General features: G+C 33.5%; 1 protein-coding gene across 5 annotated transcripts in view; it reads left to right on the top strand.

Annotated features, from left to right (window-relative positions):
* MYO1B (myosin IB) overlaps positions 1–25,975 on the top strand; it is a 213,650-nt gene that overhangs the window by 49,358 nt on the left and 138,317 nt on the right. For all 5 annotated transcript variants that reach the window (XM_051985985.1, XM_051985987.1, XM_051985986.1 and 2 more), the window contains exon 3: positions 18,348–18,463. In XM_051985985.1, the coding sequence (XP_051841945.1) occupies positions 18,348–18,463 (116 nt within the window). The remainder of the gene's footprint in view (positions 1–18,347; positions 18,464–25,975) is intronic.

The raw sequence follows: 25,975 nt of genomic DNA, 5'->3' as shown, positions 1-25,975 counted from the left end.
AATTAAGCAAATGGGACAATGAGATGGGGAGAGAGTGAGTTTTTGTTTATTTTATTTTACAAAAGGATTCTTCATTTTGTGAAAGTATTCATTCATCACAGTTCATTTAAGTTTTGTTTGGTACCTTTAAATACATTTAAATCCATTGAAATTAAGAATTTCTTGTAGCTTTCCAGGAATACATCAAATTTATAATTTATGTTGTCCCTATGCATTTTATAGGATCATAGAAAATCAGAGCTGGAAGAGACTTTAGAGATCTTCTTTTCTAGTCCCAAATTTTATAAATGAGAAAAATAAATAAAGAAGAGATTAAGACATTTGCCCAGGATTACATAGGTAGTGAAGAGAAATGCTAGAGTTCAAATAAATATATAGATTATAAATTCATCCATGAAATAGGCATTGGCATCTATACTGAGTTTAACTCAGAGCGGCCAAAACAAAGTTCATATATTTTCTTCTTTGGGTTTTATGAACGTTTGTTTTTAGGGGATAAAGTTGGGTGTCTTTGCTCTATATGTTTGTGGTTTCCTATCTGACTACAGGGGAATCAGTGAAAGGAAATATTGAAATAAAAGGAGGGGGAATTACACAAATCAGGGATATCTACTTGTGAAGATTCTGTTATACCTGCCTTTTCCTCCCAAACTGACACTTTTGGCCTTGACGTTAATTCTCAATGTAACTGGGTTCTATATTGTTTCTTTATAAAAATAATTGTATAATCTAAGAATTAACTATCTGATGTATTTTTCCCCTTGAGGCGCTGACAGTTAACATAGAATTGCTGAGGATTTTGACACCTGGCCTTGATACAAAGCCATATTTGTTCCATTTAAGAGATGGAGCTCTTCAAAGCCCTTATTTTACAGGAGAAGATAGAAAGCGCCTTTGCTGAGCAATTAGCTTCATTGTTTGGGTTGGCAATGACATATGGTGTCACCTTCCCTCAAAGTATAGAAAGCATTTAGTCTTCCAGGTGGGAAAACCCAGAAGTTATACAGCTTTGGTTGTAATGTCTGGTCTTTTGCCAAATAAAAGACCTTCAAATACAGATAGACTTTCAACACTAGTCTTTGTCACTGGGGTAGAAGGAATAAATTACATCTCAACCAACTTTACTGATCGCTTTTCCTTTTGGCTTCTAAAAAGTACAATTCACCATTACATGAATTGAAAATGGTCCTGAAGATTGAGAGTGGAACATTGAGTTCATTCAAATACCTGATCTATTGTGGCCAGTAAAAACAACTGCCTTTTCAGCCAAGTGCCAAGCCATAGATTTGTGGGTCTTCTGCAGACGGGATGTCTGGGTTCCATGGCTTCCTAATTTTATTTTTTAAGCCATCCCAGCAATGTCTTTTCTACTACTCTGCTTTCAAATAACTTTATCACTTAGTGAATTGAGCACTCAGTAAATTTTGGGCATCATGACAGTACTTTTCCATATTTTTGATATGCCAGTATCAAACAAACATTTGCAATAATTTTATTTGAATGTAGGGGATATGTATATTTTATTAAAAAGATTTTTTGGGGGCCATCACCAGCTGGGGCGATTTGAAAATAAGGAGGTAGCACATTGGATAGAAATGTTGGACTTGGAGTCAGGCGTCCCAAGTTGTATGACTTAAACATTTAACAATCTGCCTATTTTCATGTCCTCATCTATAAAATAAAAATAACAGTCATACCTACCTCCCAGGATTGTCAAAGGGATAAAATGAGATAGTATTTATAAAATGCTTTGCAAATTTCCAAGTGCCACATTGTTAGCTATTATCATTGAGTAATACTTTCAAGGGTCTCAGAAGATCTTTCTTTGATATTGAAATACTCTAGAAAATATTGCAAATGTGAAATTCAGTGATCTATCAGCTATTTATAATATATTAGCTACAAAGTTTCTAGCCTTTCAGAACTTCCAGGCTTTTAACATAGTGGCTTCAGATTCAGAAGAATCTAGAAAATAAGATAGACATCAAATATTGTGGAGCAGCTTTACAAGATGCCCATGGCTCCTTAACAAGCACTTGGACCATGCAATAGTTTTTTTCTTAAAGAAAAGTTATGAAGATTTTCTAGTCTCATTGTCAATAAAATGTCATTTGAAAAAATAACCAAGTGTTCTTGACTGAACCAAACAAGAATGGTAGTAGAAGAGTGTTGGGAAAACAGCATATCATGAGAGTTATAGAAGAATTTTGTTGCTTCCTTAGAGAGCTCATTTCTGAGCACCATCTGTCAGTTGAGTCTTTTAACAATATCAACAAAAACTGGTCCATCTTGATGATATTTGCCATGACCTACTTTACCATTTATCCAGGAAATCCATTGTAGCCCTCACCTTAGGGAAACATTAACCATTTATCTAGAAATTTTTAAAAATCATTTTCCTGCCATATAAATTCTTTAATTCTACCTAATGGTTTTATCCCGTATATGAGATATTATTGCATAGATTGTATTATAAAACTAAAGATTTCATTTTTAATGTTGTTTTTGCTAGAAATTTCTTTAAAATAAGCATTAAGGAGGAGTTTTATAGAAAATTGTGATCTTGGGTTTAGATGAAGATAGAGAAACTATAGACTTTGGGATTAAGTCCTCCTGTTTTTCCTTAAAGTATATACAAGTGAAATAGACAGATGAGTACAAGTTGACAAAAAGCAGTCTCTGTTCATTTGGCTTAGTGATGGAAGAGTTATAGATGATGTTTTGAATAGGGATAGGAAGACAATGATAACAATTCAGCAGGTACTTATTAAGTGCCTGTAATGAACAGGCATGATGATATGTCTTAGTGAAATATAACAAAAGAAGGAAATAATCCTAGTTCTTAAGAAGTTTGTGTTATCAATGGTATATTAATATGTACAGAATAAATATATATCAACTAAATATGTTAGTTGGGGAATTCAGACATTATGTAGAAGGTGGTGCTTGAGCAGCATGGTAAAGGAAGTAAGGAATTCTGAGGCAGAGGTGAGGCTGGAATGCATTCCAAGTATGGGGAACAACCCATGCTAAGGCACTTAGACAGTTGGAATGCTTGTGTGAGGGATGCAGAGAAAGCCAGTTTTGCTGTATTGTAATGTGGAAAGGGAACTCACACATGATGGGGTTGGAAAGATGAGTTAGGACCAAGGAGTGAAGTTTATCTTAGACGCAATAAAGCTGAATTTTATTGAGTAAGAAGACTCTAAAAAAGTTTCTGGATAAAGAAAAAATAACTGGGAAAAACCATCTTTAGTTCTTGATTCTCTCATTCAACTTCCAGAGTGCCAACTATATCTAATTGTCTAGGAGGCCATGCAGCTGTGTGCTTCATTTATATAAAAGAGACAAATGACCCAAGTCAAATTTATGTCAAGAGTCTTTTTAAGAAAGTAAGTTCCAGGACTGACTAGTCATTATTCATTCAGTCTGTGCCCTTGACCATCTATCTATATTTGCATGTCTGTCTGCATCTTCACCCTAATTATACCATATTGATAATCCCAATAATTAATCATGTAGTCATCAAGTTAGAGTTAATCTGCATTTCATAAATATCTGAAAGAAATCAGGAAAATGTATTTCAGAAAATATGATAAGGAAAAAAAAAACAGCTAAATTTTCCAGGTCACACAATTAAGATGGAGAAATAGACATTTTCTCCAATTCTTAAGAAGTCAAGCCTCTTCATTCTTGTGCAGAAATTCTGCGCAAGAGATAAAATGGTTTCAGATGTCTCTAAATGGTAGAACTAAGAACCTTAAAATGAGGTGAGAAAATCTGTTGAATTAACAGCATTAACAGATTTACTTAGTACTCTCTCCTACCACTTATCATATTCAGTTTGGTCTTAACAAACCAATCCATGGACTTGTAACAAAACTCTACTACTATACCTGACCATTGTCATGGAAGTTTATTTAAGCTGGGACTGAAGTGTCCTGTGTTGTTAAATAGTATTCAGCTAGAAAACTAAGGAAGAGAAACAGCAGAGACTTAAAAACCAGAGTATATGTGGATCTCCCAGGGCTTCCTGAAGGAAATGACCCAGGGTGTACCTGGGGCTAGTTCTGTTCTCTCTAGCTATCTCTTAGGGCAGAGACTGAGGACCCATAAAATGGACAAAGTTTAAGGGATTTAAAAACTAGTTCTTTGGAAAATTGCATTCAAAGAGGAAGAGATAAAAAAAAAAGTGAACAATAGAAGACTATAAAGAAAAAAAAGACTAGAATTAGTAAAGATCTCAGGAAGAAGAAATTCAATTAAAGATCTCAAACATAACCAGAAAAACCAAGAAGAAAGATATTTAATAGATCTAGTAAAATAATTCTGGTATCTATTAAGTATTTCAAGACAAAGGAAAATGAATCAACATCTGATGTGACAAAGAACTCTGTGGATTTCAAAAGAGCATACAACCACAAGCAGATTGTTCATGAATAATTTAAAAGAGAAAAAAAATAAGAGAAGGTAACTTAATTGAGAATGTCAATATTCAGAAGTAAAGTACAATCTGAAAGAAGAAGAGCAAAAAACCCCAATAATATTAAGAAAAGCATGATTTTCATACATGCAAAAAATGTATGTATGTATGTATATATTATATATTGATCTCAAAGACAAAATTTGTAAAGATAACTTAATAACTCTAGGTCTGCCAGAAGAACATGGACCAAAGAAATCTGAACACTCTAGTGCAAGAAATAATAAAACAATGAATGGAACGACTGAACACAGAAAATAAATGCAGTTTAAAAACTAAGCAGATTTTTCCTAGTGGAAAAACCCCCTATGCTTTAAATTCTAATACATATAGTGATTAAATTTAACAATTCTAGTGATAAACATCAAATTCTGCACTTGCAAATAGAATCTGAGAAGTTGAAAGTAACCATTAGTTTGGGTGGTCCTTTCTCTCTAATACCCCTTCCTCCAAGCCCCCTGTTTTTACTTATAATGTGCACAGTGCATAATTACTCCAAATGTGTTTTTTTTTCAGAAAGGAGTGTGTGTGTGTGTGTGTGTGTACATATAATGCACACATTTATGTACATAGTGAGTTATATTTATTAAAAACTATAAAGACCAATAAAACCCCCCAAACCCCTTCAAAATAACTCCCCAACTAACTCCCTTATTGACCGTAGCATTGTAATTTGCAGACATGCTGTTCTGCACATTTTTGAGCTGTTTGTCTAAAAAAGCAGCTCAAGGGATGGATAAAATCCAAAAACCCTCCTCAAGGAACTTTGGGAAGTCTGCTAACTGTCTAATAAAAACAATGTGGTACCTAGCATCTTGTGACCAAATTCCCAGCATTTCAAGCCCAAGGGAATAGAGTCCTTGTTTTGATAGTGACTGTCTATATTGTCATTTTTGAAGGTTCTCACAGGTCCACCTCATGCTGTTATTCGTTTCATGCCCTAGAACATCCATCCATCCGTGTTTTATTAGTCTCATTGAAATGTTCACAATGCATTCACTTGATAACTGAAAGTACTCTGTTTACAAAGGCCTTTTGTCAGTCTTTTATGATTCGGTATCATTTCTGTTTACCTCATTGAGTTAGAGAAAATACCCATGGTGATAAGTCTTGGATTAAGTGAATTGAAGAATACTGAGGAGAGAATCTTTAGGACTTTGAAAAGACACCTTTCCCCTCATATATAGTGTTTTAAAATATTTAGGGAATCTTTTAAGATTATCAAGTCATAACTTTGGAAAAATAATATAATACAGTGTATAAAAATATCAAAGAAACTTTGTATACTTCAACCTAACACATACTGCCTCTGTGACCCTAGGCAGGTCATTTAATCACTCTTGTGTTCCTCAAGTAGTTCTTCAAGGCAGTAAATTGAAAGCCAGGTGCTGATCTTCCCTGGCATGGAGAATTTCTCTTATTAGTAGAACTTTTCAGTATCAGTCACAGGTCTGGTAAGAAGGCAAAATGAAAAAGAAAAATGGATCGGCAATTATAGATTGCTTACAGTCAAACTCCTATATGTAAGACCTTTAAATTCTTTTGTGGTTGAGATTTTTAATGAGTTATTGAGGATGCACACGGGGAACAAGTGACCCCAGAAATTAATCAAAGTTTTTCTTTGTTTCTAAACTTATAATCTTGACTTGGATTGATCTACTGAGAGGCAATCTGGTCTTCATAGGCCTTTATGAAGGTGTTGTTTTTTGTTCAATTTTTCCCCTTTAGATCACAAAATGAGCCTTTTTTGAACTGGGAAGTGCTGCTATTTCAGCTTTCATAAGTTTAAATGACCTTGCTGCTCTATTTCCTTTAGTTAATATTTTATTTTCTAAATATCTTTATTTTAATATTCTTTAATATTAATATTAATTTTCTTGTTCCTACTAGAATTCTGATTCTAGATGCTGCTACTACTTACTCATTACTCACTTTCTACTTAGCTGGCGTCAGTATGACTTCAGTTTCTTCCTTTCTATCGGAACTATACTTTCAAAGGTCATTGATAACATACCAACCACCAAATTCAGTGGTCTTTTCTCAGTTCATGTTCTCCTTGATTTGCTTATAATATTTTAAACCGTGAATCAGCTTTTCCTCCTTAACACTTTCCTTCCATGGTATGATGTTAGACCATCTCTTTCTCTTCTTCTTAATCGTCTCCATGCTAGCTCTAAATTGTGTGGGGTTATTTTGATAATTTAATCCTTAGTTTTCTGTTTTCTGTGATATACTTTCTCTTTTGGAGATGTCAAATACACCCACATCATTAATTTATCTTTTTTTTTGGTAACTCTCCAATTTATATCTTTCCTTGAATGCCAGAGTCCAGTTGTTCAGCCATGTAACTGAATATTGCTACTTGGATATCTTGCTAAAGTATATAGTAGGCATCATGTAGCAGAAATATTGTTGAATTTGGAGTTGGATAACAGAAAGTATGATGGGAAATGATGGTGTGATAGGAAAATTTGGCAGAGTGGTGGTTTTGAGGGGACATGTGATTAGTTCTCTTATGGTTAGAAGTGATTGAGATGTGTAGATCACCCAATATAAAATGTTGAGTGGACTGGGGTTGCTTAAACTTTATCTACTTGTCAACCCTTTTCTCCCTCAAAATTTTATATGACCCTAGATATATAGGTATATAAAAACAGGTACATAAATAAAACATTTACTGATAATAAATCATAATTTTGAGAAATCCACATTCAGTTATCAGACCTTATATAGAGTTATACACCACAGTTTAAGAAATTGAACCATAAACAATTTGTGATATGGGATTAGAACTGGAGAGAAAGGTTGACTGTATAGGATCTGAGAATCATCTACATAAAGATAGTAATTGAACCTATGGGAAAAGGTTCATTTTACATTTTACAGGTGTAGAAACTGATGTGGTAGTTTAAATAACTTGCTCAAAAGTTATCTAACTAGGAGAATTTGAACCCATATTTTGTTTTCAAATCTAATGCTCAAATTTTTGGTCAAAACAGACCCACCAAAATGTCATTAATAATATTTCCTTCTCTCTAGTTTAAAAAAATTATAACTATAAATAAACAAAATGTTTTCTCCATTTCTTAACATACAAATTATGTAGAAAATGGAGTCCCTTGCACCCTTTACAAGTTTTATATATAATTTCATCTGTCTTCATACTTGAGGCACAACTTTTAGTCTAATGAAAAAAAAAAAGGGTTCTTTACCTATGTCAGGGATTTGACTGAAGCAGGGGGAAGGAAGGCATAAATAACAAAAAAGGAAGTTATTCCCTGAAATTGATTTCACATAACAAATAAGAATCATAGAAGAGAGGAATCAAAGTTGACTCTGAGGTTTTAAGTCTAAATTACTGGGGAAATGATAGTATTTGAGGGAAATGATAAGAAGTCAATTGAGGCATTATTTTTGTTCTTAGTCATTATAAAATTTAAATCTTTGGCTTAGCTTAATTAATAATTTAATAAATTATTGCTATCAATATTTAAATATTTCTAAAGATTAGTGATTTCACTGCTAGTAATAACCTACTTATATCTTAGTTTCACACTTTGCTTTATAATAGTAGTCCATATTTATGTAGTGCCTACCAATTTATTAAGCACCTTTTGCACAAAGACTCTATGAGGTAGACCACAGAAGTATATGTTATCTCAGTTTTAGTGATTAAGAAATCATGGCTCATTAGATTAATACATTTTTCCGGATAGGCAACACAATGTATTTAGTGTCACACTTGGGAGTCAAGAAGATCTGAGTTTGAATCCTTTCTCAGACACTCACTAGCTGTCTGGTGCAAGTCATTAAAAAAAAAAATGACCTTTGTTTGCCTTGCTCTGTTTGCTCAAGGAGCTTATTCTTACTTTATAACTAATAACTATAGTAAAAAATATATATACATATATATGTCTTAGCATATGTGTAGTAAATAAATAAAAAGCGTAGTAAAATATAAATTGCTCTATTTGCTCAAGGAGGTTATTCTTACTTTGTAAGTAATAATTATAATAATAATATATATATATACATATGTATCTTAGCATATGTGTAGTAAATAAATAATACATAGAGTAAAATTTAAGTTCTCTAATGCTTACAGGTTTGTACCCATTTGTATATATTATTATATCCCCATTATAATGGAAGCATCTTGAGGACAGAGATTCTTTTGACTTTTTCTTCGTATTCTCAATGCGTAGTCCTGCTTTGGCTTCTCTTTTGTACTTGGATGAACCACTTGCTGTAGCCACAGTCCTTTGAACTTATCTTCTTGCCTCCAGCCTTTCTCTTCCTACAGTCAATTTTTTCCATATCAGTGCTAAATTAATCTTTATAAAAATTTTAATTTTGATAATTTTTCTCCCAATCTGGACCTGTGATTTCAAGGTTATGGGAGTTGGGGTTTGGGGGACTCCTACTATGGAGACTCTTTCCACCAATGTAGATCCATCAACCAATCTACATAAGAAGTTAATTTTAGGAAGTTTAGTTAGAAATTAAATGTATGGCTACCATGGGAACACTTGAATTTAATACTTATGGTTCATGTTTTTCCTCTTAAAACAAATCTTTGATGGCAATGCACCTTACGGCAGTATGCAATTCTGATATAATACTTTGGTTTTGAAGGTTTGTTCCCAACCTGTTTTTGCACGGTTGTATCTTTTAATTACTTTCCATAAACTTTACTCTCTATTCTCTTCTCCTCAATTGCAGGGTTCCTCCTCCTTTTCTGTTTATTCAGTTTTCTCATTCTAAAAATATTAGTTCAAGTCCCTTTTGTCCATGAAATCTTTCTAAGTCATTTTAATTTGTGGTAATCGCTGCTTTATAAACTCATTGTGTTTATTTACTTTATCACAGATTTTACAATTATATCATGGTGTTGTGGGTAGATGGATAGAGCACTGGATTTGGAGTCAGGGAAATCAGAGTTCAAATCTGGATTCAGACATTTAATACCTTTTTGACTCCAGGCCAAACTTCTCAGTCTTTCTCAATCTACTTTTTTTATCTTTAAAATGAAGAAATTGGAATTGAAGGGCTCTGTAGTTTTGTCTGTAATCTTGTGATCTGCTGTCTTCGTTTACATTTATTTATTTAATTAATGATGTCTTTTTGTCTTCAAGAATGGAGATAGCAGCCAAGGAATTTGCAAGCTTTTTGAGGACAGGGATCATGACTTATATACAACATACACATCCATATATAACACAATATATACATGGAATATATATAATATTCATATATGCACACCTGTGGAATATATGGAACATATATAACATATATGTACATATATATTTGATGTGTGTATTGTACAAGTACATTGTGTATTGTAGGCTCTGCACAAAGATAGTAATCATTTATTGAATAGAGATTAGTGGTAATACTACTATACAACAACTTTATTCCATAAAAATTATACAGCCACATGAATTGATCGATTTTCTTGGACTGCAAGCTGAAACTAGATTTCAGAATCACATTTTTAGGTGAAAGACTCCATTTATCAGTAACATAATCAAAATCTTTTCCTTACTGGCTCAGGCTTTTGACGGCAAAGGTAATACTTGGGGATCTCTATGGGATTATTGTCATATCCCCTTGATACTAGTTGAGACTCAGTAGTTGGTATTTGATATCTATTCATATGGGATAGGAGCTGGTCCTAACCACAGAGTTAGGAGCTGATCATGCTAGAGCGACTTCCATACATCTTTCACCAATGTAGGTTGGCAGTTCCTTTCACCCTTACAGTCTTAAAATTCTGAGCCACCTCCAGAGAATAAAATTGAAACATGCTTTTTAAACTTTGTTTTTCTTACTTATATTTTATTTTGCTGCATGGCTGATATAGAAATATGGTTTGTATGATATCACATTTATAATTGATATATTGCTTGCTTTCTCAATGGGTAGGGAGAGGACTGGAGAGAATTTGGAACTCAAATTGAAAAATAAAAACTTTTAAATAATGATAAAAAAGAAAAGGAATAGTATTAGAGAGTTCCCTAAAGCAATGAGAGATTAAATGACTTTCCTAGAATCACAGTCATCATGTGTCAGAGGCAGGACTTGAATCCAAGTATCATAGGCTTCTAGCCTAATGTTTTATCTACTGTACCAGATTCTTTCTCCATAATTTCATTAACATACTTAAATATCTCTATTTTATATTGTTTTATAAAATTGCTCAGTTTTATTTTTATTAACCAGAGCAAATGAAAACTAGTAAAGTACTGTTCAACACTGGTTTATTTTTTAACTTTGGGTCTTGGGGGAAAAAAATTAAAAAAAATTCTTCACTTCTATTTTCTAATCTTTCACTCTATTTTCTAATTCTTTATCATTTGTGAATGTTGTCATTGTAGATTACAACCTAGCAGGCGGAAGACTCCTCACTACAAAAATCTTGGCAATTCTCATTGACATCAGGCTGGTTTCCTGTGATGAGGAAAACATCCTGGCAGGTGTTTTCCCTCCTTACCGAAAACATTTTGGACACAGCTGTGGCAGTGAAGTGTGTGTGTGTGTGTGTGTGTGTGTGTGTGTGTGTGTGTGTGTGTGTTGGGGAGGTATATTTTTAAAAAAATCTAGATCAGGAAAGAGACTCGGGATTCTTCCAATTTTGGTTCTCTCATTCACTGTATGATTCAAATCACTTATCTTCTGTATTATTGTTAAGCACATGAAGATAGGTGAAATAATCCCTGTTTAGCCCTAACTCACAAGGACAGGAATCTCCTCAGTTATGGTCAGACTATTAATATATATGCCTACTTTTCTCAGTATACCCACTTTTAGAGGCAATTAAGTGGTGCAGTGGATAGGCAGCTGGACCTGGAATCTTGACTTCAAATCTAGATTCAGATACTTAATAGGTTTGTGATGCTGGCAAGTCAATTAACCTTTGTTAGCTCAGTTTTTTTAGTTGTTAAATGGGAACAATAATGATACCTATTTCACAAGATTGTTGTGAAGATCAAGTGAGCTAATATTGTTTAAAATGCCTGTCACATGCTAGGTTCCCATTCTTCCTTTCCCTTCCTCTCTCCTCACCTTCCCTCTTTCCTTCTTCCTTCCCTCTCCTCTTCCTTTTTTCCCTTCTTTTCTCTCTTCCTTCTTCCCTCCTTCTTTTCCTCTCTTTCTTCCTCTTTCCCTTTGTAGATTTTTGTCTTAAATTGCAGTGGCTGTATAAGTTCTTTATGCACTTTCTTACAGTTATACATATGTAATTTGTACCAGTTGACATTACAGTGCAAAGACTGAATACTTTGGGGTTCTTGGTTGTGTTTTAGGTAGGTGATGTTGACAGTTACACAAGTTCTACCTGGGAAGGTATTGTTCATTTGCAGTAAGTAAGCAACCAGAGCATGAATATTATTGTTGCAGATCTGATGACCAGTCTCCAGAAAAACTTTGAATGTCAGGCAGGATATTATTATTTTTTTGGTTTAGGTTTATTCTTATGTTCTCTTGATTTGATGACATTTGATCTTTAGAGGTAAAAAATTAAATTGTTAGCCCAACATACTGCCTTTTTTGAACAGAGAAGCATAAAATCAAATAATAAGAGCATGAAGAGAGAATAAGGCTTGAGTCTCTGTGACAACAACATATTTTGTGGAAAAAGTAAAAGTGGAATAAATCATCTAAAGACCTGTCTAAACTATGGTAAATCTAGGGATACCGTGTATATTGTCTGAGCTCAGGCAATTACATAGTTTCTCTGAGGCCTGAGTTTTATCTTCTGTGAAATGGAGGTTTGAACGAAAATCGTTGTTCCTAGGGTCTGTGGGACTCCTATGGGTCCATGGAATTTTTAGAAGTTTGTGAATACCAGTATACTCCAAGAATGATCATTTTGAGCTTTATTTAGCTCCTACAAAATATGTAGTGTGATTTGGTATAATAAATATGTAAAAAATGCTTTTTGTAGACCAAATACATATTTCATACACATATACACACATATATATTGATGCTTTGGGGATTGATAGAGTACAGATTCAGTTAAAATTATTACTCAATAGAGTAGCTTTTTTCTTGTGCTTTTATTTAATTAGTTTAATTTGATAATACTACATACTCATGCGAGAGGCACACCATGGTAAACTGGATTGAACCTTGGATCTGAATCAGAAAGACTTGGCTCCTGGTCTCATCTCAGCATTTATAGCTACATGGACCCTTACAGGTCACATAAACTCAATTTCTTATTATGGGCCTCAGTATTTCATCTGTTGAAAGAGAATTTTGGAGTAGTTGATTGGACCTGATTTTTTAGAATGTTGGGCATTTTGTAGAAAGATATTTTTTCCTCAAAATTTTGTTACCTGGCTAGGTCAATAAACTCTTAGCTGAGTATATTATGGGTTGCTACTTTATGCCTAGAGTTTCCTTTAACACAGGGTAAGTTGACAAAATACATTAGTTCAGCCACACTATAGTACCCTATATCCTTGTATAGGTATTAGGAACTTTTCATATGTCCTGGATCCTTATTACAACACAAATGCCCTAACGGGAAGCTTTATTTTTCCCTTTTCCACTCATTCACATAAGCATCACTTACTTAAGTGCTGCTGGAACCTTTCTTCAATCTCATGGTTTTTTTTTCTTAGTACATTTGTTCCTAAAATGGGCATGTGACACATTCAGCTCTTTTAGATGTGGGACTCTGTCTTTCAGAAGAATCGCTTGCTTTCTGTTAGTGTGTTTTTTGGTTGGATTCACGTGTCACAGTTGAGTGTTTTGTATTTTTGAAGCTTGGCACAGTTTGACAGTGACTTTGGATTGTGTTCTGAAATGATATGTTTTAGAGGGAAAAAAAAGCCTGTGTCCAGTTGTTTTTTGCCAGTGTTTCTTCCACAAAATCAATGATAGGAGAAATTGCTTTGGTTTGTGCCAAAATGGTTAGTTTCTTCAAGAGCTCTGAGGTTTAACCAAGCAGAAATGACTTAAATGGAACCCTTCCCTGACAGTTTTTGGGATCTGTTTAGTGGCCTAAATCCCATACAGCTTCCCCAAATCCCACCCTGTCAGCTGCTTTCTGGTATGCCTTTTATCAGGGGTTCTCAGTGACTCAGTTTTAGTGAGGATTGTCACCATCAACAGTCAAGTTTCTCCCAAGGTACACATGGGATTACTTAAAGCCTTGGCTAGCACACATAGATTTTTTATTTTTTTTCCTAGGAAAAAGCTCTTTAAATGAGGAGTCCGGGAATCATAGCAGATGATAGACCTATTATCTGGAGGAGAGGCTGTTGAATAAAAAACCTGTATTTCCTACTATTCTTTACTGTAATGATTCAGTTTTTGACACTCTTGTTTTCTATGAATTGAGAATCTTAGCCCTGGCTGGCCAGTTTCCCAGCTATTAAATTATGAAGGGCAAGGGAAAATGAGGGAAATAATGTAGTTTAGGGATCCATGCAGTGCTAACAGATGGAGAACAGGTTTACTGAAAAACCATCAGCATTACACATAGTTTACTTAGTATTCAGTTTCAACCCAGGGATACTTATGATAACTTGTCAGCAATGTTTTGTACAATTCATTTTCTTGGCACTAGGTAAATTGTCTGTAAACCTCAGTTTGGGTTATGAGACATGGAGCTGTATATGGTTTCTTTTCCTTGCAATAATGCCACCAAAGCAGATTTTATCAAGGTTTAGTAAATATTAAATATTAAAGAGAATGTAAAATGTCTAAACTTAAACTTCATGCCTGACAGATTCTTTTTTTTAATTTAAATACTGTATTCAAGAAATTACCAAAAAGAATTAAGAAAGTTTTTCGCATCTTGTTTTCTCTCTGTAGACCTCAAGCTTATTTCCCTCTTACCCTGGCTTTCACTATTTCTTCCCATTTACCATGGTTGTGTTTCTAATTGGCAAGTAGTGGATTTTCTTGACTCTTATTTAGAAATCATTCTGTTAAAATCTGTTGTAGAAATAGACATATATCATTTTGCCTAATAGGGAAGGAGGGAAGAAGCCTTTGTACAATATTGTACAATTTGTACAATATAGGAAAAATAAAATAGTAGCTACTGCTATTGGTAACATAGTAAGGTAATATGATCAGATAACTGATCATATCCATTGATTTAATGATTTCTTTCCTGAAAAGTTATTAAAAGGAATGTGAAAAATTGATTTACATAAGATAGGTAAACAGGTTTTGTTTGTATATCCAATGAAAACTATAAAGTTTTTACCTAAGACCAGGCCTAAGGCCCACTTCTAAAGTTCACTTTTGGTCTTGGGTTGGATTAAATCCCTTGCAGTCCATCTGATATTCACAAAGAAATTTGTTTAATAACACTTAAAGGATATTTAGCAAGAAATATAGCGCTGTTTAATTTGGGCACAGCTTCTCTGTGGCTTTTTTATTTCTTGCCATTTTGGTATGCAGAAGCATGTGCCCAATCCAAGGAGTCAGTGCTTCTTTCACCGAACTTTTGTAATTAGATGACTGGGAATTGCCTGAGCCTTAGTACTCTGGACTAATTATGTCTCAAAATTTATTTCATTATTTTTTTGAAAATAAAGTTTTTTTAAAATATCTTTTTTTTCATTGCCTTTAATTGCCTTATGCACTCTTCTTTCTTTCCTAGTGAGCTATGTGCTTATTACAAAACTATAAGCTTTTTTTTTTAAAGAAAAAGAAAAAAAGAAATTTCAAAACCAATGCATTGAAAGAAATCTGACAGTATATACATGTAGTATTTTACCCTCCAAGTTCTCCTACACCTTCAAAGGAGGTTGGGGGACCGAAGAAATATTTTGTTGTATCTCCTCTTTGTGCTTTGTAATTTTGCAGCACTCATTTTGATTACTTTGTGGTGACTATCCATTATAGTTATATCACTATATAATTGTGTCTGTTGTTTTCTTGCCTTGCTCACTTTCTTTTGTTCCAGTTCGAGTTGTTCTTAGTTTCTCTATATTTGCTATTTCTTAGAGCATGTTAATATTCTATATACATTAAGTTATCACTGTATTACCTTTTAAGGAAAAAGTAGCCTCAATGACATGGGGATAAATATTGTTCTTTTTAATGTCTAACTATTGGGAAGTGTTAAAGTAAACTGGGTATATGCTATATACTGGGAATGCTATAAAAATATAAAATGTGAAAAATACAAAGAAATATGGAAGAAATTATATCACGTGAAAAATAAGAGAAGGTTGGAGTAAGTGGTGTATGATACTATGAATGTAAGTGAAGCAGATTGAAGAAAGAAGAATCAAAGTGTTATGGATAATATCTATAGTACCTAAAAAAAGCAGTGAAATCTCATAAGCACACAAACAGTACAGAGATTAGAAATAAAATGTTATTTTTATTCTTTTGTTTAAACAGGCTATTTTTCCTTTTACTAAAATGTAAATAGTGGGAAAGTTGTGGTTTTAAGATATTCATATTTTTATTGATCATTGTTGTTGAAATTCTTAAATAGATGATAAATTTATTTCAAAACAATAGCATATCACTTTCCCCTTTCCTTCCCCTACCCTATTTATACATAAAAAGAGTTCCTTTTTGGGGAGAAGATATTCTTGTAAAATTGTATGTGGACTAAGAAACTTTTGTGTAGCTGCTTATAAATCTGACAACTGTTTCTTGTGTATTAATCTCATGTTCTAAAATTACAGTCATGGCTAAATGTGAAGTTGGTATAGAAGCTATGACCTCTTTGGACTATATGTATCCTATGTGAATTAAGCCATTTTTGCATGGAAAGACTATGATAAAAGTATGAAATGTTAAGTTTTCTGGCTTGAGAGAATTATCTGATTATGACATTCTTTTTTAAACTTATTTATTTAATATTTTTCTTAAGTTATATTCATTTTTTTTTACATTTGTTGTTAGATTTTTTTGAATTGTAGGTTCTCTCCCTTATCCCCACCTACAATTAAGAAACCACTTGTGAAGTTATGCAAAATATTTCCATAAAGTCAAATTGTAAAAAAAAAAAAAAAATCACCATAGATCTCCAATCCCAATGAAAATAAAACCCCTAAGAAAATTCAGTTTAAAAGAAGGAGAGAGAGAAAGAGAGAATGCTTCAATCTGTATTTGGATGCAATCAGTTCCTTCTCTGGGTATGGGTAGGATTTTTCAACATAAGTCCTTCAGAGTAATCATGGATGATTGCACTACTGAAATAGTAGTCATTCACATCTGATCATCCCAGAACATTGTTATTACTTTGTATACAATACATTTCACTTTGCTTGAGTTCATGGAGGACTTTCCAGGTTTTTTTCCACAAGAGCATCATGCTCATCATTCCCCATAAGGCAATAATACTCCATTATAAGCATGCACTATAGTTTATTGAGCCATTCCCCAATTGGTGGGTATCCCCTCAATTTACAAATTTTTTGTTATGGCAGATTCTTAAATTATCTTGTAAAAAAAAACAAATATAGGATTTGTAATTCCTCACTTTCCATTCTGTGAGAGACATGGTAATGCTTCATTAATAGAATTGTTAACTAGTTAAACCATTCTGGAAAGCAACTTGGAATTATGCAAATAAAGTGACCAAAATATCCACATACTTAGACTCAAAGACTACAATACTGGCATGCATTGCATGGAGGGCACCGACATAAAGAAAGCCTTCATATGCACAAATATCTTTATAATAGCATTTCGGGGGGTTTGAGTAGCAGATGATTAGAAAAAAAGTGTGTTTGGGAGAACAACTAAACAAAACATGGTATGTTAATGTAGTGGATTTACTCTTTAAAAACAATATGATATAGAGAAACATGGAAAGATTTAAACAATCTGATACAATGGGAAGAAAGGAGAACCAAGAAAACAACATACACATTAGTCACCAAATTGTAAATATAAACATCAACTTACACAAAATATTAAAAATGAATATTACTAAATTACAAAGAATAAGCTTGACTCTCAAAAGATGTGAGAAAAAACTTCCCCCAACTCCTTTGCTAAAGTGCAGGGGTCTGTGGATGTAAAACATTATCTGTTACCTTCAATGTTTTTGTTATATTAGTTGATTTTGTTAAATTTGTTTTTTCCCTAACTTTTTATTTTAAAAAGGTTTTATTTTTTTAGGGCTGGCTCTCTGAGATTGGGGAGGGGAGGGGAAACAGCCTGTGCAAAGGTATGAAAGTGAACAGTGATTGATTGCTAGTTTTTGACTTGGCAAAGGAGTGATTGTAAAGACCAAGGGCTAACTACATTGTTAACTGAGGCTGGAGGTGGACTAGTGGGGACAGCATACATGTTGGAGAAAATAGGATCATCTTTGATGTGTGGCATTCAACATTTATTTGAATGCCATGTTTTATATTTTTTATAGAATATTTTTATTCCACATATATATTTTTAATTTGTGGAATAAAACAAGTATGATAATATAGTATAATAGTATAATAAAAATATAGTATTATGATAATATAGTATAATAAAGTATAATAGTATATTAATAGTATAGTATAATAAAAAGATAATTGCACATGAAACTGCAAATCTGTTATGTACAACTTGCTATTCCTTTTAAATATATTATAAAATTTTTATGTAAATGGCTTATTTTTTTTCCTTTACTCCTGCTCAACCTAGGTAATTGTAGCTTTTAAAGTTCTTTAAGAGAATAGATCTCTGCTTCTTATTCATCATCAAATGGAACAAACAAGACAGGTCATCTGTTAGGAGACTCTTAAACTTTCCTGAAGAACATACAAATAATAGTCAAATGTTAGAAATGCTACTGTTTTGTGAAGGATTTAAAAAATGCTAAAAATCTAACCCAAATAGATATTAATCTAGACTAACAGATCATGTTTTTCTTTTGTCATTTCAGACATACATTGGAAGTGTGGTTATATCAGTGAACCCATACCGATCATTGCCCATTTATTCACCAGAGAAAGTGGAAGATTACAGGAATAGAAATTTTTATGAGCTGAGTCCTCACATGTAAGTATGACATTAAAGCTTTAAGATTCTCTGTCATTGAAGAGCTGGATTGTTGACAGATGTATCCAGCTGTTTTCTGTGAGTCATAGGAAAGTATGTTTTTATCAGTTGTGGTTTTCAAGATAAAATAATGCAGAGTTCATTTGGTGACATTGCCTTATTTTTAAGGGAAAAGTCAAGCATTTTCATTTAGTGGTCCTCTATTCTGTTTGAGTTCTGAAATGTTTAGTTCCCTTTGTGCAAAAGTTTTCTGGTATTGTAACAGATGTTTCTATATCTCTATAGAAAGTAAAACTAGAATTCATTTATTTCTTTATTTAAAAGAGCACACACAATGTTTCCAAAGACTAGTTGGCCTGAGAAAGTCTAGATAGTTGCGCAGTGATCGTTGAGTGAATGGACTCAGTGCTACCTTCAGTTTATATGGTGCATTTTTGAGAGACATTATCTGGTTCTTTAATGCTGTAGAAACATTATCCAATTCTTGGAATTTTTCTGTTACATAGAGATATTAACAAATTTGTCAATGGTAGAGCCCCAGGTACGTGTTGCTTCTATGTGATACTGCAGTCTCTGCAGTCACTTAAGTGATTGTTCTTAAGACAGAAGAGAGTTATTTCACAGAGTAAATAATTCCTGTAAAAGGAATGCTGCTAGATAACTCTTATAATTACTAACATTTATGTAACACTTAAAAGTTTGCAAAGTGCTTTATGTTCACTTAATTTGTTTGAGTCTGAAGACAGTCTGGTATAGTAGGTATTATCCCCACTTGACAGATGGGGGTAAATGACTTCAGATATTCCTTATTCCAGTACCAGCAATTTATCCACTACATTACCCTTTCTGTTTCATTTTCTCTGTTGTAGTCTCAGAGTAAACTCATAAATGGCTTAAAAAATGTCCAACCTCTTCCAAAAGAGTGATAGTTTTGTTTTCATTTCTGATTAATTAATGATTTTGATTTAATTAAAGTAATACTACCATAGTGTTTCTGGATACCATAAATTTCTCGCGGGATCAGTAATTGGATCTGTCTATTTTCTAATTTCTGAATTAAAAATAATAAAGATAAAAAAATCTTTGCAAAAAAAAGGACTTAAAGAATAATAGTGATCTTATTACTTTTGGTTTTTCCTTTGACAAAGTGGTGATGTCTTCTTAGCTGTTTTTTAGGACAGATATTTCTGTCTTTATTTTTTTTTCACATTTGCAAGATAGCCATAAGGAAAAACAAAACACATGGATGAGATTTTTCCCAAGATACCTAAGGAATTTTTAGCTACTGTTTTATAGTGCTACTTGGATTTTACCCAGAATTAATGTTTTAACTCATCAGTCCCTGAAAATGAGAAGTCTCTTGAAGATGGGAATTTCAGTGATTAATTATGTATGATAATTTGTTTGACTTGAAGATATACTAAATTGGTACGGTGAATAGACTTGGGAAGAGTTGGGGTCAAATATTATCTGAGGCACTTATAAACTCCGCAATCTGAGGAAGGCACTTAATTTCTGAACCCAGTTTCTTCATCTATAAAATGGGGATAATAAATTATACACACACACACACACACACACACACACACACATGTGTGTGTGTGTGTGTATAGAGTTTTGGAATCCTTAAAGTGCCATATTAAAGTTATTATTTAGAATGTTTCCCAGTAAGTCTTGGGATAGAGTTATGGGTAATGGAGGTGAGAAGTGTACCTATCAATGGAATCAGCCTCCTTGAAAACCCAAACCCTCTCTAATTTTAATGGCCCATCTGTTGTAATGGAATTGAAAACATCAATGGGCAGCTGTTTAGCAAATGTGATATACTGTGAGAAGAAAGAATTGGCCAGGGACATATGTTGAGGAATATTTGAAAGTTATCAGGCTGATAAACAGTGCATTCGTTTTCTGGAATTCAGATATATGTCTGGCACTCATTAGCAACTAACTAAATAAAAGGCCCTGGTAGAGTCATAGATGGTGTCATAGAAGAAGATTTACTTTGTGAGATTGAAGACTCACTCAGTTGGTGTTAATAGATGTAAAAGTATAATTCTTTTATAGCAGATGTTCCATTCCCAGGTTTTTATTTACTTGCCTTGATATGTCCCAAAATGACATTACTGTTGTGTATGAAAATAGACATTAAAAGAAAAGAAGCTACAGGGGAATAATTGTCATTGAATTGTCCTCCAGGTGTATAGGCAAGATTAGACAAAATTTCGTTTAGCTTTACATTTAAAGTATATCAGGGGAAAAAAGCATCTGAAAATTTCTATAGAATCTTCAGTTTGTTCAGTCCTCTATTATTAAATAAATCTATTGCTTTTTACTTGAATTTTTATGCTAATGAAGTCTAATCTTAAGGAGAGGTTCATAATAGCTATTTACCTATTCTGTTGCCCTGATCCTAACCCAGGCCCATTAGCAACTACATCTGGCAATAGCCTTGGGCTTCCAGTGTGATCATGCTTTTGCTGCAGAGGCAGCGAGGGGATATAGATAGGATCAGGCTTGGAATCAAGTAGCCTTAAGTTCAGATTTGATCTTAGATGTGTGAGCTGAGAAATCACATAAATATCTTTTTGACTTGGTTTTCTTTTCTATAAATGGGGGGATAATAATAGCCACTTCTTCCCAGCGTTGTTGTGAATATCAAAGGAGATATTACTTGTAAAGTGCTTAGCTCAATAGCTGATACATAGTAGGCACTACATATTAATTTTAGCAGCTAGGTGACATTATGGATGGAATGCCAGGCCTGGAATCAGGAAGACCTCAATTCAAATCTGGCCTCAGACAGTTACTAACTGTGTGACCCTAAGCAAATCCCTTTACCCTATCTGCCTCAGTTTCCTCATCTGTAAAATGATCTGGAAAGAAAATGGCAAACTATTTCAATATGTTTGCCAAGAAAATCCCAAATGGGATTGCAAAGAGTTGGACAGGACTTAACAACAGCAATTATTATTGATGCTTTTCCTTTTTAGAGATAGTTATTAACATGCTTGTGCTCCATGGCATCTAACTGCCTGAGCACCTAACTGCTTATCCTCCACATGCGCTTTCTTATATGTGGATTATCACATTTCATTCCCCAGTTTTTTATCTTTATTTCATTCTGCATTCCATTTTCCACCCTTACTTCATTTCTCTTTCTACTGAATACATCAAGTTTTGAATATAAGAATAAAAACTCTAGAACAAAGTTTTATTCCTCTCTGCCCTGAGGGTACCTGCTCTTGGAAGGTCCATGTGGGAACCATCACAGACATTGTACTCTTTCTATGCATCTTCTCCCTTTCTCCATTCTTGGGATAAATTTTCAGTCATTGAGGATATTTGCAAGATAAATTATTTTTTAAATGTGATAGCCTTACCTTTTTTTTTATAGTATCTGAAAATAGAAGAGATGAAATTGCCATGTTTACTTAAGTAAAAACTTAGGCTGACTCTTACACAGACGAGTTTTAGGTTTATGAGACAAAAAGTTAATTTCTAACTTTTTGGGAAACTCACTAGACCATAAACATCTATACATGGGGGGAAAAAAAACCAAAAAACTTGGGCCTTGGTTTCAGTTTAAATCAAGACCAGCTTAAATGTAATACTGCCAGGCTCTGAAAATTGGCTAATTATTTCTTCAACCCAGACTTTATTGGAATTGAATTAGAACCATGGTTCACTTAGTGCATAGAATCATCCACACATGTAACTTTACGTGAAAGCTATGTTCTTTTTGGAGAAAACCTGGAATTTGGCTTTTCCTTTTAGATAAGCCTTTGCTTTTAGACCTAAATTCTTTTAAAGCCCTTAATTTTCAAATAGTGGAAATAATGCATGTGATGGGTGAGGGAAGGGAGTAGAAACAACCAACTGGAAATAATGAAGTGGTTGGGGAGGGCTCTTATTCTCAAAAATAGGTTTCAAAATGTTATTCATGTTGGATTTATTCAGAAAACTACCTTGTTTCAGTTTTACTTATCTGGCAATTATAGATACATTGTTCTCTCCCTTTTCTGAACTCATAATTGTTCATTGTGTTTTTTCAACCATGTCCAATTCTTTGTGATCCCATGTGGGTTTTCTTGGTAAAGATACTGGAGTGGTTTGCCATTTCTTTCTCCTTTTATAGATGAGAAACTAATGCAAATAGGCTTAAGTAATTTGTCCAGGGTCACATGGCTAGTAGGTGTCTGAGATTATACTTGAACTCAGGATTCCAGGCTCAGCAATCTATTTATTGAACCACCTAGGTGCTCCTTACTCATAATAGTTTGCTTAGTCACATTTTATTGATTGTGATATTTGGAAACTTAATGTAACTAACAAAAATTATAGAGAAGTCCTGATTTGGGCTATTGAATTATATTTGGTTTCCCAATACTCTTGTATACATACGTCATCATTGACCTTTAATCCCATCATCCACTGACCTTTTGTCACTGACCTCACTACTCAGATTTAGAGCTGGAAGATTCACCCTTAGAGCAGAGATTCTGAACTTGAGGTCCCTGAATGTGTGTTTTTTTTTTAAAGTTTTTAATCGTATCCATTATGTAAAATAATTTCTTTTGCAATCCTCATGTCTTTTGGGGAAAGTAGAATGTAGAGCCTTGTCTTCTTTGTGAAATGATTTTTGCATTATGATCTTTAGTCTACCATTGCTTAGCTAACTGTTATCAGTCATACCTCTTAGCTTCCTAAAAGTCTGCAGGTATCTCTTTTTGTTAAGAGAGAGGAGAACATTGAATTAGATCAGGTATCCTTCACTTTTTTTGTCACACACCCCTTTTGCAATCTGGTGAAACTTGTGGACCCTTTTTTAGAATAATCTTTTAGAGTACAAAGCAACATAAAAAGGAAACCAAAGATTAGTGAAACTAAAGATATAGTTTTTTTCCCCTTACCAACTTTTTGTATCTCCTGAAGTCTCCAAGAGTCTGTGTAACTTTTCCTTAATAACTCCTGAATTAGAAGGATATTTAAGTTCTTAAAATTATGTAAGTTAATTGTAAAAATAAACAATATGACACCAGCTTATTTATTTATTTATCTGTTTATTTTGTTTTTAGATAGGATGTCATAGTGCTGGATTTGGAATCAGGAAGACCTGCATGACCTTGATCAGGTCATGTAACCACTTTCAACGTCAGATTCCTAATCTGTAAAATGATATAACAGGAACTATTCAACTATCTCTGAATAGTTGTGTATCTCTAGTCAGATAATATATATAACTTTTAAAGAAATATGTATGTCAGTTATTAGTATCGCCAGTTTAATGAACAAATTTGTGCAGGAGACTCACTTGTTTCTCACATTAGAGAGAGATTTTGTAACTAACAGTAGAACAGATTGGCACATATATCATCTTGATTTTTTTAACATGATAATGAAATTGTCAATAAAACACTCATATAAAATCTCTTTCCAGTCTTAAAATCTTCAACTGATCTGCAAATTCACATGTATTCCTGAAAAGCTGCCTTTAAAGAGAAGTACATTTGTCCATTGTGTATGTATTTTAAACTCTTATTTAACATGGAGATGGAGAGTGACTAGAGAATGATTGAGAAAAATCTTATTGGTAGACATTGACAGTAGTCTGTTGAACAACAAGAAGAAATTAATTATATATAAGAGAATATGGTTTGATATCCTGGCTACCTATAATGGCATTTTGGTGATGATTATTTCAGACTACAATATGTAGTCAGACCACTGACTGGACAGTATTCTCCTTGAGACTAAGACCTGACTGCTCCTTATTATTAAGCCTTATATTATAAGATGTTACTTTATCTCTTAGAATTTCATCTGGAAAATAAGGGTATTAAGTTCTTACCACCTTCCTACCCTCATCACACTCCACCACGCCAACTCAATCCATTATTCTGTGGATGTGAAGCTCTTGTTCAGTCATTTCAGTCATATTCAATTCTTCATTATCTTATTTGAGATTTTTTACTGGAGTGGCTTGCCATTTCCTTCTCCAGCTCATTGTATAGGTGAGAAAACTGAGGCAAACAGAATTAAATGATTTGCCCAGAGCCACAAAGCTGGTATCTGAGACCAGATTTGATGCTAGATTTTTCTGATTCCAGCCTGTGCTCTATCTGCTGTGCTGCTATGAGGCTGGGTTGTTAATGTGACCTAGAATATAAAGTGGCCATATCATTTGAATTTACATTGCATAATTTCATTGGGATGAAACCAAATACAAAATAATAACAAAATAAATAATAATTCACATATACTTGCAACCACTTCATGGGATTCATTAGTTGCACTAATCAAGAATGAAGAACTGGAGAGGTATGATCAACAGTTATGTTGAACAAGCAACTATGGGTAGAAATAATACCTTCTGATAACAAACATCTATCAAATTGCTCGGATTATTTGGAAATTGGAAGGTCTACTGTGGCCATCTCCTTTCTTCAGTAAAATGTGTGAATATTTGGGTTGAGGGCAATGCTCCTAATCAGTATGGGTGGAGTAGATTTTCAATTCCCTTAGGTGTGAATTTTCAAGTTTAAATTTATCCCAAAAATACATTTCTCTGTGTATATAGAATAGTATAAATTTATGCTAAGAATTTACAAATCATCTTAAAAATGTGATAATTTAACATTGAATGATTAAAAAGGAACTGATGTTAGTAATGTCATGAGGTTAGATAAACTATAATGTTAGATAAATTTTGTTTGAATTGAATGAAATATCTGTTAAACAAAATAAGAAATTCAAAATGGCAGGATCCATATGGTCTTAGACAAGTACATATATATTAAGTGTTACCAAAAGATGGAAAATGTTACTGAGGGGCAGAGTCACTGAAATTTGAATTTAAAACTGATAATTTATAACTATAATGTGATAAATTTGAGGCAAGGATAATCTATTGGAGAAGAGATAGGGCCAAGAAAAGTAGAAACTTGTATTCCTCAGCTGGTAGCTCAGTTATTCTGGTCCTTGAAGTCAGGAAGACCTCAGGATTATAAGGCACAAAAGTCATATGACATATGTAAAATATTACCACATGCATATTAGCTATTATTATTGTGGTATCCGTTAAGATCATAGTTGTATAATTGGAAGAACCTTCAGAATGCAATCCCTCCCTTTTACGTGTAAAGAAAATTAATCCCATGGATGTTAAATACCTAGAAAGTGCCAGAGGTGAGTGAGTTTTAATTGTTGCACACATGCAAATTTTGCCTCCTTGCCAAACAAAGTAAACTTTCTGGAAACACCGGCAAATTTTGGTCTAATTAAAAAAAAAAAATGCCCTACAATGTCTAGCACAAACCCAGCCAGGGCTAGGTACTCATTTAAATACTTTTGAGCCCCGCCAAAAGTCATTCTTTGCCAATGCCACATTTCTTTGTGATTCTCACCCACTGGGAAGATCAGAGTGAGGTTTAAGTCCAAGTGAGCCCTGGCAGGGATTTGCCTCCTCAAAGGAGAAGAGAAGGCGAATAAAATCTTCAGAGAATACACATTTCT

This window comes from Antechinus flavipes, chromosome 3, assembly GCF_016432865.1.
Source record: "Antechinus flavipes isolate AdamAnt ecotype Samford, QLD, Australia chromosome 3, AdamAnt_v2, whole genome shotgun sequence".
Classification (NCBI taxonomy): Eukaryota; Metazoa; Chordata; class Mammalia; order Dasyuromorphia; family Dasyuridae; genus Antechinus; species Antechinus flavipes.
This window is presented reverse-complemented; position numbering and strand designations above follow the sequence as displayed.